The 16,969-nt window shown below is 36.7% G+C and overlaps 2 protein-coding genes across 2 annotated transcripts in view; one reads left to right on the top strand and one right to left on the bottom strand.

Moving 5' to 3' along the window:
* The window catches only part of LOC134818452 (calumenin-A-like), an 88,894-nt gene that overhangs the window by 40,371 nt on the left and 31,554 nt on the right, over positions 1–16,969 (top strand). The gene's annotated exons all lie outside the window — the stretch shown is intronic.
* On the bottom strand, positions 80–9,314 carry LOC134817751 (ras-related protein ORAB-1-like). The gene is made up of 7 exons (XM_063827045.1): positions 9,263–9,314; positions 8,981–9,053; positions 6,386–6,433; positions 4,976–5,119; positions 2,340–2,471; positions 1,854–1,957; positions 80–1,479 (listed from the first exon to the last, which is right to left on the bottom strand). The coding sequence occupies exons 1-7, from the start codon at positions 9,280–9,282 to the stop codon at positions 1,386–1,388; spliced, it is 615 nt and encodes a 204-aa protein (XP_063683115.1). The 5' UTR covers positions 9,283–9,314; the 3' UTR covers positions 80–1,385.

Raw genomic sequence — 16,969 nt, 5'->3', positions numbered from 1 at the left:
CTATGAGAGCTTTATAGTCCGAGAATATCAAAGATAATTTCATTCTGGAGAGTTTATTGAGTGTAGACAATGAAACACATTTTAAACTTCACATAACGAATTGATAGACAAAGTTAATTATCGAGCCAAGGTATTATTATAAAATTTTGATCAACACACTCGCACAGAACATTAAAACAAACAAATTTAACATTCTAACCAAGTAATTAATTAATCCAATTAGACTAATTAATCAATCTTGTAACAAAGCCCCAGGTTCGCCTATAATTACCACCTTATAACAAGGGCAGGCAGGACATATTCAGTCTGACTGACAAGTTTATGTCAATTCTATACGAGCAATTAATAAGTAATTCATAGCATCTTAAATTATCATGGTTAATTGTCGGCAATTAGAAAATCGCCTGGAAGTTTCCACCCTGAGGTCTGACAGGAGGCGTGAAAATATGGTGAGGCAAAGTTAAAGTTAAGCTTATATCTACTAAAAACCCATGATTAACATACATAATATTCGTCAAGAATGAAAACAAATCATTAATATATGGCGTAGTATAATGTTTCTGAATATTACTTATTTTAAATTCATTTTATAGGGGGGCTCTCTATACAACTTTTCACAAAATTAGGAGTATGATATATTACACTCAACTTCTGGCAAAGTTAAGACAAAAATAAAATTGATGACTCGGTAATATTGTTGGTATCAAGGCGAAATACTTGCTTAAAATACTTCAACACTTTTACGGTAATAAAAAAGGAGCTTACAATAATTACGATAACTAATTGGGGTATCATCATCAAGGGTGCATGGGGGTCCCTGGCGACCCATATACCTATAAAGAGTTTATAATTATCCGCATAGAGAACAGTAATAGAGATTTAACAAATGTTAATATCAGAAATATTAGTCCCAGCCCAATTACTCGCAGGTTTGCTAAGCGCATAACATGCAATGAACGAATAGCTTCAGTTGGCATGAATTGGGCTCACACTGGATTCCAGGCAAAGATGTTCGAAGGTTGCTCAAAAATCTGGCAGGAGGAATTTGATTTTGTAAGATCTCGGTTTCTTCTATCCAGTAAACTAAACTTTAGACTCGGGTAAATGGGCTGCCTATACGACCACCAGTACCCTCAAAGTGCTTCACAAGGGGGAACATTTGGTTATAATCCAACTAAACATGACTCGTATTGTTAATAAGAACTCTAAAGGGGGGGGGGGGGGGGGGGGGGCGGTATTGGAGAATTTGCTCTCATCATGAGTAACAGCATTTCTCTACAAAATGTAATCTTAAGAGTCGCGTTACTATGGTCACGTGACACGTGGGTTGGACACGTGACTGCCTCCTCAACCAGTGAGGGTAACTCCGCAATATCTTCTGTCTCCTAGCAACACCCAGGACCGCTCTGTACTGGTTTCGATTGATCGTTTATTGTGACGGTATTTTGACCAGTCGAGGCGCTCACTGGAGGTCCCACCCTGAATTTAAAGGAACATTTAGCCGACCATTCACTGTTGGAAAATGTTTGTCGTCTAGACAGAAATAATATCGTAAGTTTTAATGCCATGTAAGGCAGATTATGATAAATATAAATTTCTCGGCCAGGCCAGTTAATCATAAACGTATTTACAACAGGAACAGCTTAGTACACACGTTTAGCCTATTTCATATTCAATAACATGATGAATTTACTCGTCTGCGTCCTACCAATAAAAATTCAACAAATTCGTAAGTTATACGGGCTGAATTTGGATTGAAGAATATGCATAGAATGAATAGTCATATGTAGTAAATAGTATGGGGTACATACAATAAACAAATTTTTGGTAATTGTAGCAGCATATTAGCAAACCTGTTTTTGATTTCAGATGCCATCGTAAGGAAAGCACTTTCAACATTCGTGGCGTCTTTTGCTGAAGTTTCTAAAAACGGTATCTCAAGCTGATCGGCGTATTCCTGAAAATTATTATTTAAAATAAAATATGCAACGTGGCATATCGACGCGGGGGTGCCCGGTGCATGTGCATGTGGCATGTAATATGTATCCCCTGTATTTCGTAAACCATATATCAGAAACAGTAGACCTATTTCAGCGGAGAACTGACACGTCAGAGTACACTTACTGTATCAGAGTATCATATAACATTCAAGAATAAAATTCCCAATTCCCAATTCCCAATTGGGAATTAATATAAGGAAGCAGGCAGCAGCTCAATGAAACATAATTTGTTGAAACATAATTTGTTGTCTGTAGATCACCATTAGGTATATTACACTGCGAAGAAGCAAAATCGCTTTATATATACAGAGAAACTGCAAAAAACAAAAAGTCACGTACCTTAGCTGTTGTGTAATCGACGACCTTCTTGGGCGTAAGATCGCATTTGTTGCCGACGAGCAGTTTATTAACACCATCACATGCGTACCTGTCAATCTCTTGCAGCCACTGTTTCACGTTGTTAAACGTCTCCTACAAAGAAGGTGATCAAAAATGAGCCGATTTGAGGGGTTCATTACATTTAGTGAAATGCAACTTCAGGGACACTAAATTTAGAATTATCATGAGGTGATCTGTGTCAGGTAACGATAACATGTACGGGTATAAGTTGCGCGCGCTTCCATTACGTACGCATTGTGAACGCCTCTCGGGCAGCACTTTGTATAGAAAATCGTTAATTTTCTGCTAGTACTTTGGCGTATGTTGCGGATATGTCCCGCTCACGCGACATTTTCGCTGCTAAAAACTGTACTTCCGGGAACAAGACTGGTCGGCCTGACAGTCAAATTACTTAGACCAGCTGTCAGCGTGAGAAAGTCACGGTACAATGACCATACGAAAGGTCGGTGACACACTTATAGCTTTAATAACCATTTAATTACAAATATACAGTCATATTTTTCGTAAAATCACGACAGGCCACAATTCATGACTGTCAAGTTAATGGATACTAAATTAATTGACGAGATGATATTTAACGTATACAGTATGCTGTAGAACGATTAAGTATTCATAGAATAATTTGACAGCGTGAAAATTCAATAATAATGTAACATTTCCTCTTCTAAAGAGGGCCCTATGATGTACACATAGTTTTTAAAATAGTAATTTAAACGCTATTTTAGTGCTTAAAATTTGTTTCAAAAATTATAGCTTGTTACCAGTGTTTTGCACACAAATGTTCTTGTAATCGTACACAAGAACTCTTAGATAACTCCATCTTCTCAATAACCACTAAACTTAAGCCACGTTACTTATTAAAAACTCGTTATAAACACTTCTTTAACCACTCTCCGAAATCCTTAACTTCCCCAAATTTTATTAACCCCATACTGTGAAATATTACATAAAACACCCTTTAGTTTATGAAAGATACGTTCAACCCTAACTTTGATTTGGAACTTGACTTCGTAACAGTTGTAAGAAATTGGTATTTTTGCTAAAATAGCTTTGGTCGAGCATGCAGTATACTATTAATACACAATCCACCGTCGGTAAGTATCAAGCACATTTCACCGTAATTGACATTTACAAACAGTTCCTAGAATAGATTGATGTGAAAATTTACCGTGACTGTGAAATAGTACACGTCATAAAGTATTACATGAATGCGGCATGTAATATGAGACCAGGTCTCGATACAAGTAATGGCATTCGAATGGAATGATCTAATACTTTCCAGCGTGACTTTAAGATTGAGCAACGACAAAATATAAGGGAAGGCATGCAATAATCGCTGGGAGGGGATCTAGGATATTTGACATTGCCCTTCAGGGTTATTAATGATTATCATAAGTCTGTTTTATTACTTGTGTGGCACGTGTTTTTAAACTTTTACATAGAGCTGTGAGAGCCAGTATAAGTTTTATATGATCTCTATTTTTAGCTGTGTCTCACACGTGATGGTGGTAACACATAGTGGAAGAGGCGCACAATGTTTTGATCACTATTAGTTAAAAATATCAATTAGCCTTACATTGTGTAGGCTACTTTCCAAAGAATTTAACACACAGTGTAGGCTAAAGGAAAACAATTTTGAACACATTATAAGAGTTAGGAAGAAGTTACATTTTTTAACTACATACCGGGGCCGGGGTCACAAGAGACTGTTACTTATCTCAAGTTACAAACAGATTAATTTAGATGGCGTGAAAATTTCGTTGTGATAAGTCTTCTTAGAAGATAAGAAAATTAGAGTAAAAAATATCGACAACGTTTTGGTCGCTACATTTCTTAGAATTTTTGAATTATATACAATTTCCACAGCTTACTTTCCTACACAACGTGAACGGCCGAGCGATATTTTAAATAAATGTCACGATCTACAAAGGCGTCGTATCAATTTATTAACAGTTAACCCGCTAAAAGATATAATAAAGATTCGACATATTCTACACGGTTATATACAATCGATTGCCTAATTATTTAACTTGAGAACTAATGGACAATGCGATACTACAAAGTTAAATATGGTATGAGGTATCAAATTATTTAACTTTAACATAGTACCAGAGGTTTTTATTTCTCGAATATAATTTAGTCGCTGTTCTGATGTGCGAAACAACTTACACTGTAGTTTCATTGTTAAAATATGTATTCAAACCACATATTTACCGCACATTATGCAATTAGATTGAATAATGTGTTAACAGACTTGGATATCTGCCAGGATATGTCACAACTCGCACGACATTTCCGAATATATTATCTAATTGACCGATGTCATTATGTGACGTGTCAAACAACAGTGAGTCACTGTGTAGTCAAAACATATAAGATCGTTTACATTAACAATAACATTCCAAACTCGCTGTCATAATATAGCTTAGGAATGTAGATCGTAAATTTTATTTTCGGAGGCCAAACAGAAGAATAAGCCAGGGCCCGGGGTAAACTTTTGTTTTCTAAAAAACATGTGCGTGACTCAACAGAATTACGTAATACGTAATATATACTAGTAGCCACACGGGACAAACCTTATCAGTGACGTCATATACGATGATAATGCCATGTGCTCCCCTGTAATAAGACGAAGTAATAGTTCTGAACCTTTCCTGACCAGCTGTATCCCAAATCTGAAGCTTTATCGTCTTACCATCCTGCTCTATCGTCCTTATTTTCTGTTGAACAGTTAAAGGATAATTGGGAATTAATTAGAGGTTAATTTTGGGAATTAATTAGAGGTTAATTGATCAGAAAAGAAGTTTATAAAATAGTCTACAAGTTATTATAACAGCTCTAGCTTGAGCTATGTTGTATGTAGTATGTGTAACTTTGTCAAAAGAAGCAACAAGTCTATCAATATATGTTTACACACACATAGTGGAGAACAATAAAGCGATGAAACAGATACAGAATATTAGCACATTAGATTGAGGGCATATCTATATTGGGAAGGTTGCTATTCTGCCATACCGAATAGAGGGTGAGCAATTTCTTATAACTTTTGAGTCGGGGGTTGCAAAAATTTGGTGGAAATTTCTATGTAACCCGCTCCATGGCCAGGGTTTCCTCGGAAATTGAAAACTAAGACACACATAACTACATAACCACTACCCAAATAAATACATTATCTCAAGATATTACATTATCTATTCCATAGATACTGATCTGAAAATTTCATCACTCCTCGACATTGAGTTATCAATTAAATAAGGTTTTTCATCATACTGTTTGAACTGTTTAGAGTTTAGTAGATTGTGGAGTCGAAAAAATTCAAAGAATTTTGATCAGAGATTGGGTATATCTTTAAATTAAAGTAATCAAATAAAATGAAACGTAGACCATTTAATCAAATCATGTTCTACAGAATCATTCTTGTTATCTTGTTTTTAAACACGCCCCAAAATTGCCACAGAATCGAATGTGACAATTATGTGTCCTACAACTTACAAGCTTTGATCATAAAATATGAATCTGGGGACGGATGAGACCCCACTTAATTATGTAAGTTTCTGTGGTAAGGTGGCCCCACAGTTTATATCCACCAGATATTGCTCCATCTTCCTAAATGTGCAATATATATTTACGTCAGGTACGGCAGAGTATAAATACTAATTTTTTTTTCTTTTTTTCCTTCAAAAACAGGGTCAGGCCCTGGAGATAAAGTTGATTGATTCTTAATCACTAAGTCAGATCCTAGCTCTAGTCTCCAATCTAGTTTATTTGTTATTTTGGGAAAGGAAATGGCTGCGGTAAATCGGGGTTTGCGGTAAATCGGGGCGTGATATATAAAGATATAATCTGGGTTTTACTGCACCAGTTTTGACACGTAGAATTGGACGTTTTAATGAGTTGCTGATTAGTTAAACGCTGTCACGTGTCAGAATATATATGAAACCCCTCCCTATTATATTATCTAGAACAAGTAAATCAAGAAAACTTACAAAATCAACTCCAATAGTACTGATATAACTTTCTGTGTATGTATCGTCCTGAAAGAGTTAGATTAATAAAACCACGAATACATTATTTAATGTAAATGTGAACGCTTGTGTTTGGTCAACAGGGTGTCAACTTATATACATAAATTAATAATTTATAAAATTTCGGCGACACATTTTTATTTTAACCGTTAGTTAGTGTCTCTCATTGCTGTGGCAGATCGGGCAGATAAGAAGAAAGATCAAAGTAGTCATATTAAGTGCGTGACTCACATTATTCTTAAAATGTATCCGGACTCTACATAAACGACTTGATTAATTCTACTGCGACATTCTCTGGTTATTATATGTGACTACACTGTGACGTCATATAACCACGTGGCCGTGGCCTCATCCTATAAGGTAAGGGAACAAGTACACGTAGTTATAACACGTGACAGCTCTATTACATCAGATATCCAACATTATTATCATCAATGTACTGCCTCCCCAGGGTGATAATAGCAGTGAATATATAAATACACTGGAGAAGGAGGAGTGTATTAACACATCCGAAAATGTGTACAAGTGTAGTGTTACATTATCATATGAGAGTAATCGTCACCATTATGAGAATTCATCATGTGGTTACTGGTTATTGTTTCTCTGCCATTTGGTGCACAATGAATTGTGTGCTGCGCTACCATATGGTCACTAATAGAATTGTACCTTTTGAAAAAAACTAAACTCAATCCACGTTTAAACTTCAACTAATTGCGCTACAATGTTCCATACTCCCAATTGTTGAGAGTGTGGATGCAAAGGACGAGCTCGTGCCATGCTAGGACGTTAATTATGGTGCACAGTATTGTTAACTTATGATTAACGAAATAGATAGAATTACAGCTTATTTTTATAGTTTTATAGGAATTGACAATTTATTATTCAATGCTGTTTCTGGTCTCACCAAATTGTTTCATAATACAGATTTAACACAGGTATTGTCCAGGTCAGATGAGCTTCGTTTACTTCGGAATCTGAAGTCAACTTACGTTCTTTTGTTCCCCTCAAATCAAAAGAGAGTTTTTCCAAAAGCCCCATTTTATCCTTTCAGTGGTACCCAAGTGAAAGGTCGCAAATTCACTAATTCTTATGGAAACGAGTTATTAAATTAATTATCGTGTGGTAACTTTATTAAAAATGTGTTCTGGATGGACAATCGCACGTTGACAAAGCGAATCGTTTAAAATATATCGTACAGCGAGCAGATTGGTGTGCATATTTTGCACAATACAGACAGTTTGAATTGTGGTTGGATTGTTGGCATTGTTTTATTATGTCACAGTATGAATAATCTTCAGTATGAATTATATTCAATTCAATGATAAAAGTATCCTACGAAAGACGTGTGGGTGTCGTTTGATTGCTTTACAATATGAGCCAAATCATGCTATTCTCTGTACATAAGGAAGGCAGTACACAATTAGGTTATAGGTTACAGTTAGTTTATAGGTTACAGTACACAGTTAGGTTATAGGTGGTACAACTACCAAAGACCGAGTAAGCTATGGACAAGTACACGGATGTTTGATATGTTTACACTATATTATAAAGCTATAATATCATAAAGCTATGTTATAAAGCTATGTTATAAATCATATTCACTATTCAGGGATAATTCAGGTTTGTGTATGTGTTTTACTTTCTTTAGAATTAATGAGAGCACAATGTGCTAAGTACGGTAGGGGAAGGAGAGAGTAGAAACGAGAGATTATTATGGCCATCTTGCCATAGCATTAAACTACCATTTCTTGGGTAAATGGACCCCCGCACTTCTGTCTCTCTTCTTAATACCACATGCTTCAACTAATAATAAGATTAGGGTAATTCGAGCCCAGAAATGTTGTTCAAAATTTCTGTGCTCAAAGTGCAGTGGGTCAACCCTAATCCTAGCTTACATTGTACCACCACAGTCCACAGCTCAGGAACGTAAACAATTTGTAGCAGGGTGTACAGGAATAGAACATTTTGAGGCAGGATGACACAATATCCATAATATGTTCATTTCGTAACTTGTCTAAGTTTCAACAGCTATTTTCTTGAAGGATTGTGGTTTTGATAGGATATGATGCATGTTTGTTTTGACAAGATAGGTCAGTATTGTGTGTTGAGCGGACAATCTCAGTCACACATCAAATCAAACAAGGTCTGTATGACCATATTCTGTGGCTAACTCAACATGACACATCCTGACTGACTTATTACTTTATTTCACTGGGCTGCGAGCCAGGGATGAGCCAGAGTTGACATGTCTCAATAAACTGGTCATTGGTTCTGCATCTGGGCTGATTTTGCGATGTCGAATAGAAAATTATACACTGGTAAGCAGCAGCTGATCATAGGGTAAAATACACAGAAACGTCCTGTCCATCTTCTAGATCTTAGGATAATTAATATTTTCTTTCAGCGAATTGTCTAGATACCACTTCATGGCGACTGGATAAGTTTTGCAAAGAATACATTTTCTTAAATTTAGTTTTGATTCAATCACATCATAAATTAAACTACTTAAAAACGGCCAACGAATCAGCCTAGAAGGTAAAAAACTTAAATACTTACCGCAAATCTAAGAAGCAGGCAAGATTTACCAACACCAGAGTCTCCTATCAATAATAACTTAAAAAGATAATCACTGAAAAAGAAATAGGTTAGTAAATTAATTTTAAAACAATACCTACCTTCATGGCAAATCAATAAAAGATACCCATTGATCAGTAGCAATTAGAAAATTAACATAATATTATGTGGGTACAATTGTCCAATACAAGTCCTCAGGACCTCAAGTGTGATTTGGGCATAAAATGTAATGAAAACGGTGCCATATAAGAGTAAAGTACTTACTATTCAGGACTCATAGACATCTTGCCACTTGGGACCTCTAGTGGCTAAATAAGAGATAACATTAGGAAATCAATAAAAATCAATAAAATCAATTAATAAAATCATAATCGACAAATCTGTACAATACATGGTATGTTTGAATACAATTTTGTAATAATGGGAGAAGTAATCTCGTCGAAAGTTTTCTACATACATTTTACAGTTTCGACCTATAAATTAGAGCTGCCGTGATATTGGTGGAATTGTATACAGTTTACAAATGTAAAGTTAAATGACAGTATAACTATTTGATCACATAAAACTTCTAGATAAAACTAGATAAAACTCAATTTGATGTAAGGTTTTTATGCTGAATAGAAATAGTGAAAATGTATAGCTTCAAAAATGACTGATTAGAATCCATATCTAACTGGACCAGGCACTACAACGCTGGACCACTTCTTGGAAGACTGGTTACCCATTTAAAACCCAATTTAGTTATACAGCCTGACGAAGTGTTCATTTGATCAAAAGCCTGACCAGGGGTCTCTACAAGTAGCATTGACTTTATGGTCAGCTGATATACACCACCTGATCTATTAAGGGGGCCGGGGGGGGGGGGGGGGGGGGGGTCTTCATCAAAATTCTCTCGAAATTGATTTTATAGTTGTTTCTGATAGAGGGGAGTGACATCTATCAGCTGCTTTTGGTCCCATGGAAAAATATTGTTCCTAGCCGAAATTATCGCTGGTCAAAGGTCAGCGCTCATGTGTAATTGTATTGCGCGAGCGATTTTCAATCGCGCGTCCTGAAAATCGAGTCTAAAAATCTATCTTCTCCTACATTTTTGGAGCAATCACCCTGAAACTTTCAGGATATGTTCTAGGGATCATTTAGAAGAGAAGTATCGAGCCGATTTTTGAGATAGGCCTCAGAAAATTTTTAATTCGATTTTGAAAATCTTGGACCTCATTTTTTGACGATTTTTCCAGGTCCAAGATTTTCAAAATCGATTTAAAAATTTTCTGAGGCCTATCTCAAAATTCGGCTCGATACTTCTCTTCTAAATGATCCGTAGAACATATCCTGAAAGTTTCAGGGTGATTGCTCAAAAAATGTAGGAGAAGATAGATTTTTAGACTCGATTTTCAGGACGCGCGATTGAAAATCGCTCGCGCAATACAATTACACATGAGCGCTGACCTTTGACCAGCGATAATTTCGGCTAGGAACAATATTTTTCCATGGGACCAAAAGCAGCTGATAGATGTCACTCCCCTCTATCAGAAACAACTATAAAATCAATTTCGAGAGAATTTTGATGAAGACCCCCCGGCCCCCTTAAGTTATCAGATATTTCAATTGGTGCAGACCTTGCAGCTATCTAATATCTTCTACCAAGTTGAATACCCAGCTTTCTTGCTAATGACCATGACACTTAAGGGGGGGGGCCAATGGATATTTTTTTGTGAAACTTGATTTCGAGATAGCAGTTGACCAACAAACTAGGACCAGTGACCGAACTTTTGAGGGGGTCCCGGACCCTAACCGCCAAACGGTGCCTGCGGGGCAGCCACGCCCATATTTGGTCCAAATTAGGCCCAATTTAGCCAAATACCCTGAACATGCCCAAAACCCAAATTTTAGTTGCTCTACTTGTAGCTAGTGGTCTCCTGAACTCGTATATGAAATTTCATCAAGATTGGACAAAAAATGACTGAGTTATGAGCCAAAAACCATATGCCCATATTTGGGCATACGCACCAAATTTGGTAGATTTCGTCCCATAAATTGGTCAAATATCAATATTTTTCACTGAAACTTACTTTATATGAAAGGTAAGCCTAAACTACATATTCTCTGTAAGTTATAGCTTTATATCTGTTTAAATGTGGATACTAAGGCGAAAAGACCACAAAAAATGAACTAAATTGCCCATATCTTGGTTCGCGATATTCGCGGAATTGATCTCATTAAAATTGTAACAACTCGATCAGTTTTCAAAATTTTTCCATGAAATTTTCGGAATCGACTCGAAATCGCATTTCCACCTTAGTTTGAGAACAGATTTTTGATTTAGGCCTCCAAAAAAATTTGGCGGCCAAATTCCAAAATTTTCCCGGAGAAATTCAGAATTTGGCCGCCAAATTTTTTTTGAGGCCTTAATCAAAAATCTGTTCTCAAACTAAGGTGGAAATGCGATTTCGAGTCGATTCCGAAAATTTCATGGAAAAATTTTGAAAACTGATTGAGTTGTTACAATTTTAATGAGATCAATTCCGCGAATATCGCGAACCAAGATATGGGCAATTTAGTTCATTTTTTGTGGTCTTTTCGCCTTAGTATCCACATTTAAACAGATATAAAGCTATAACTTACAGAGAATATGTAGTTTATGCTTACCTTTCATATAAAGTAAGTTTCAGTGAAAAATATTGATATTTGACCAATTTATGGGACGAAATCTACCAAATTTGGTGCGTATGCCCAAATATGGGCATATGGTTTTTGGCTCATAACTCAGTCATTTTTTGTCCAATCTTGATGAAATTTCATATACGAGTTCAGGAGACCACTAGCTACAAGTAGAGCACCTAAAATTTGGGTTTTGGGCATGTTCAGGGTATTTGGCTAAATTGGGCCTAATTTGGACCAAATATGGGCGTGGCTGCCCCGCAGGCACCGTTTGGCGGTTAGGGTCCGGGACCCCCTCAAAAGTTCGGTCACTGGTCCTAGTTTGTTGGTCAACTGCTATCTCGAAATCAAGTTTCACAAAAAAATATCCATTGGCCCCCCCCCCTGAAGAGAGAAGTCTCGTGGAACCTGAAAAATAGATCTTACAAAGTACACCAATATTTTTCTGCTCCTTGTGACAGCCCTTTGCCTGGGGAGGGTTGCATAGCCTTGGATCTTATTGGCTGATGATCCAATAGTACAAAGGAATCCGCTAAGTCAGAAAAACAAAACATTTAAAGAACAATCACAGCTGGTGTAATCCCAGTATTGTGAAACATGACCTTTCAGAGGGGATTTGGCATTCTTCAAAATGGTGTAATCCATAGTAACAACATTTTATCACTGTCAACAATTGTTGTGTGGCCAAATGTGAGCCTTGTCTCCAAAATCTCATCTGGACAATCGTTTCAGTGTGTTCATTTTGCAAACATTTTCTGCACATTCCTTGCCCCATTAGTTTTTAAAAAGTTGGGGAGGCGGTCTACATTCTGGACTAGAACTCTTGACTGAGATGAATCAGAGAGAAGAGGCATGGTAATAATAGGAGCTGGGATGCTGTAGAGTCCAAGTATGTAAAAAAGGGTCTCCCTACTGATGCTGACCTCTGCATACGAGTCACCAGAACGAATCATCTTCAAGCATACACGGTGTGTGCCAACGTATTCAGTGCTCTGAGACCCTGAGGCGTTGTGCGACCCGCTGTTGTCTCTTTATTTTGAAAGTTGATTGTTTGCTGCCGTGTTTGGTGTAGTTAACTAGTTTAGTAGATCCACAATATTGCTAGGCTTTGATTTTACATTTTAATATTTTAATTCACCGTTTTTTTGCCACTTCTTAATTTTAATTTTATCTCATGCATCTATTTTATATTTGAACCAAAGTTTTTCGGCCTTTTTTATATTTATCAGATTTTACGAGCCCTTTTTTAAGAGATAAGGTTTTTGGGAGATAAGACACTTCTGAAATTGTCACCGAGGATTAGTCGAGATTTGGTGCTCTTCTTGATTTATTAGTTTTCTATCGTTACGAGAGCGTTTTATTTAGTACAATTCACTAAGTCTAAGACTTGTTTAAATACAGACTCCATCAGCCTTCCACCTTTCTTGTTTATAACTGACTGAGCCATCACATGGGGAATTACAGCTCACCGGAGTTCACTGTCAGTGCTTCGTACAGTCACTATAACCATCGCGAGTTACAGACTTCTCATCTCCTCGTTTATCGGGAGTTTAAATATTAAGATTGTATCTTGTTTTAGACAGGTACACCTGCACCCGTAGCTTATTTCAGACAGTCACCTTTATTTGTTAACTCCTCGTTTATCGGGAGCAGCCAGTAGGTTTTAGACCTTGTTTGATACAGGTTCATTTTAGCTCTAGTAGTGTTATTTCCTTGTTCATCGGGAGTTGTCACTTATTTATCAGCGCATATCTCGATTCTCGTTTCAAACAGATACATCGTTCCTTACTCCTTGTTTGCAACAACTACACTCGCCCTAGGCTTTGACCAGTCAAGCCGGTTACCTTGACACACGCTGCAACCCCTTTTGAACGGAGGAGGGGTAAAAATGTTCCAAAAAATGAATTCGTAATATGTGAACGACCCGTAATATATGTGAACGATCCATAGTTTGAAATAATAATACATTTTCATATTTTAATTGCAAGTGCGCCATATTCTAAGTCATAACGTCAATGTAATAATATTGTGGAGTTGAATTCTAGTATTTGCTAGCTTGTTTTAAATTTTAAGTTAATCGTCATACTCACAGGATGTCTAATAGAAATGTCAGAAGATTCAAGCAACAAATACCGGACGAGGATGAACTGCAAGGATTCGTTAAAAGTACCCGATCTAAGAACACCATTAAGTCAACAACGCAGTGGGTCTCTATATTGGAACAGTACAAGATAGAGGCACTTGGATTGCTGACTCCACTAAAGAGAAAAGACAATTTTTTGAGAGAAAAGACAATTTTATTATTTATCACCAATTCAATACATAATCAATAAATATATATCCGAATAAATTTGATTAAAAATTAAATGATACAAGTATGCTAGCAGCTAGCGCGCTTATATTTGATAAATATTCACGCTGTTAAAATGGGTTTTACCACACCGCCACTCACATTAGCACAGTTGGTGAACGGACCCAGGCGCTGTTAAGCTTTTATGAGCCCTGGTTGACTGCTGAGAGTGGCGAAGGGGCTGATATTAATTTTATCTTAGTTTAACCTAGATTCCAATAAAATTTTAGTTTTGTGTTATAATTATATGATTTTTATGCGATATTTAAGTTACAGCTGCTCGCAATACATTATTGCTTAAAAATTGTTAAATATGCTCGCTATACGCTTAATTTTAAATACCGTATGTATATATACATATCAGCTCATAATACCAAATAACAATAATAAATAAATTAAAAGCATTGAAGAGGTCCAAAACCAATTCAAGCATGACACAAAGTTGAATACATGATTCCGTACGTTCATGATCCGTTATTATGCATTCACCTTCAGGCGGTGTCGACGGATCATGCGAAAAGGGTTTTTGACAGGCTGTGCCCTTACCATAATTAAACTGAACCATTGCCTGATACGATGTAAACAAGAGTGTTGGATAGGTGAGCCGCGCAAGCGCTCGAGCATTTGTGTCGCTCTGACAAATAGCACTTGAATAATTTAGCTACCAAGACGTAAATCGCGCGTTACGTAAAGTATTATTTTTCCCTTCGGATAAAGTGAACGTTACACCCGCGTGTAACCTGCTTTAATGTTTTGTGTGCATGTGTGGTGGAGTGAGTGTATAATGTAATGATTGAATGAATCTTTTTTCTTTTGTGGTGCATATATGATGTGATTGACAGGTGTAAAATCTAAAATATATAAATATAAATGGGGGTCTTTTCATAGGAAAGTGTTGAAGTTTAAGTCCTGCCAGTTAATATTGTCAGGTTGGTGTTGAGCCTTCATGATAGAAAGCTTCAATCGGGATTTAATTGAACCTAGTGAACCTATTTTACCACGTGCATTTGACTGCTCAAGAAACCTATTCCATAAATTTGCCCCTTTATATGCGAAATTGTGAGATGAGTGTGGTGTCACAAATCTGTCATCTCTGAGCTCAGACTTCTTAAAGAGAGAATACATGGATATGGGCTGATGACTCTTCACTATCTTCATTGTTTCAGTAATGCATCTGTATCTATATATGTTATGTACTGTCATTAGTTCCTTAGATTGGAAAATAGGTTTTGTTGATTCTCTAGAGTGGAATTCTGCCCCAAGTATTTGGCAGCGATGTGGCCTTGCTTGTTTATCACCAGTCTTCCTCAAGCTGATACATATAGAACACGGTTTAATGTGAGGTATAGTTGATTCATTGGATATTTGACCTTTCTTGTTTATACTGCACTGGATTGGCCTGCTACGAGAACAAGTTTTAAACTTGTCGCTAAATGCTTCCGAGTCCCCAAATAAGATTCGGACACATTTCTTCTGTGCAAGGAATAGTGGTGAAAGCTTATTAATTGATACACCACCCCATACAGTTATACCGTATCCTAGATGAGATTCAAAAAGAGTGTGGTATATCTGTTTGTACAGCTGGCTGGGGAGGGAGTTTTTTATTCGATAAATACGGCCACATATGCTGTTTAATTTCTTAGTTAGTTTCTCGATATGAGGTGTCCAACTCAGTTTGTCATCAATAATTACACCCAGAAATTTCGTTTCAGTAACCTGTTTGATCGGGATCCCATCAATTTCTAGATTCAAGTCATTTTCAGTATTATCAATGGTCTTACGTTTTTTTACTCAGCGCTAAGTGAACTAGCCGACACTCTGGACAAAGTCCCCAGACACTCGTATATAGCTGGTGACTTTAACATCAATCTTCACGGCGACAGCAACAAGGTTGCTAAATATGAACACGTTCTTTACAGTCTAGGCTTCTATCCTCTCATATCTGTAATGACCCATGAAAAACCCGGCTGTATTCCTTCATGCATCGATAACATCATTACCAATGATTTAGACAACATTATAACATCTGGCACATTCAAAGACAAAATCACACATCATCACCCCATATTCTTAGCACTCAACACACACCTTGACCAGAACGATTGCAAGATTAAGTATGAACAGTTTTATGACTACTGTAACTCTAACGTAGATAAGTTCACCGACAAACTATCCAATAGTCTTGATAACACTGTAATAAATTGTTTTGATACCTTTGCTGACACATTTAACGTTGCTTTTGACGAATGTTTCAAGTTAGAAACCCCGAAATGTACAAAACGCACTATGCAAAACAATCCATGGATTACACCAGCAATTATAACATCAATAAATCACTGTCACGAACTATACGAAAACTGGGTCAAAGCTCGCAAAGTCAAGTGCAATCTAGGAGATACTGACACAAAAGGTGGCTTCTGTCACTGCGCAGTATGTAACAAAAAGCGCAGTGAGTACTTAACTTATAAATATTATAGAAAAGAACTCAAAGTTATACGTGAAAAGGCTCAAACTTCGTACAATATGGGTAAATTTAATGAAGTTCAAGGTGACAGTAAGAAAACATGGCAACTAATCAATAAGATACGCGGCAAAGGGAAACGAGAAATTAAACCCCCGTTTGTTATTAATAATGAAAAAATAATGAACCGTAGAATTATAGCTAACGAATTTAATAATTACTTTGTATCTCTTGCCCCTAAGTTGAATGAATCATACAGTACAACCGGTCAAATTAGACTAAGTCCAATTCAATGCTTTACGGACTACTTACCAAGGCCAAATACCTCAAGTATATTTCTCAGCGATTGTACACCAGAAGAAATAGAGAAAATCATTAGCGAACTCAAGAATGGAATATCTCGAAAACTATAGGCCAGTATCTACCCTAGCTGTGTTCGGAAAGTTATTTGAGAAAGTAATCTACTCCCGTTTGTACAGTTTTCTTGTGTCGCAGAACGTTC

The sequence above is a fragment of the Bolinopsis microptera genome, chromosome 7 (assembly GCF_026151205.1).
Source record: "Bolinopsis microptera isolate Bmic1 chromosome 7, MBARI_Bmic_1.0, whole genome shotgun sequence".
Lineage (NCBI taxonomy): Eukaryota > Metazoa > Ctenophora > Tentaculata > Lobata > Bolinopsidae > Bolinopsis > Bolinopsis microptera.
This window is presented reverse-complemented; position numbering and strand designations above follow the sequence as displayed.

Bases quoted from the DNA above. Each gene is read 5' to 3' on its own strand.
- LOC134817751 (XM_063827045.1), bottom strand. From the start codon at position 9,282: ATGTCTATGAGTCCTGAATA. The intron at 6,434-8,980 runs GTAAGTATTTAA...TAACTCTTTCAG, and splicing joins GCCTGCTTCTTAGATTTGCG to GACGATACATACACAGAAAG. The intron at 2,472-4,975 runs GTTTGTCCCGTG...CCTTCTTTGTAG, and splicing joins TATATGACGTCACTGATAAG to GAGACGTTTAACAACGTGAA.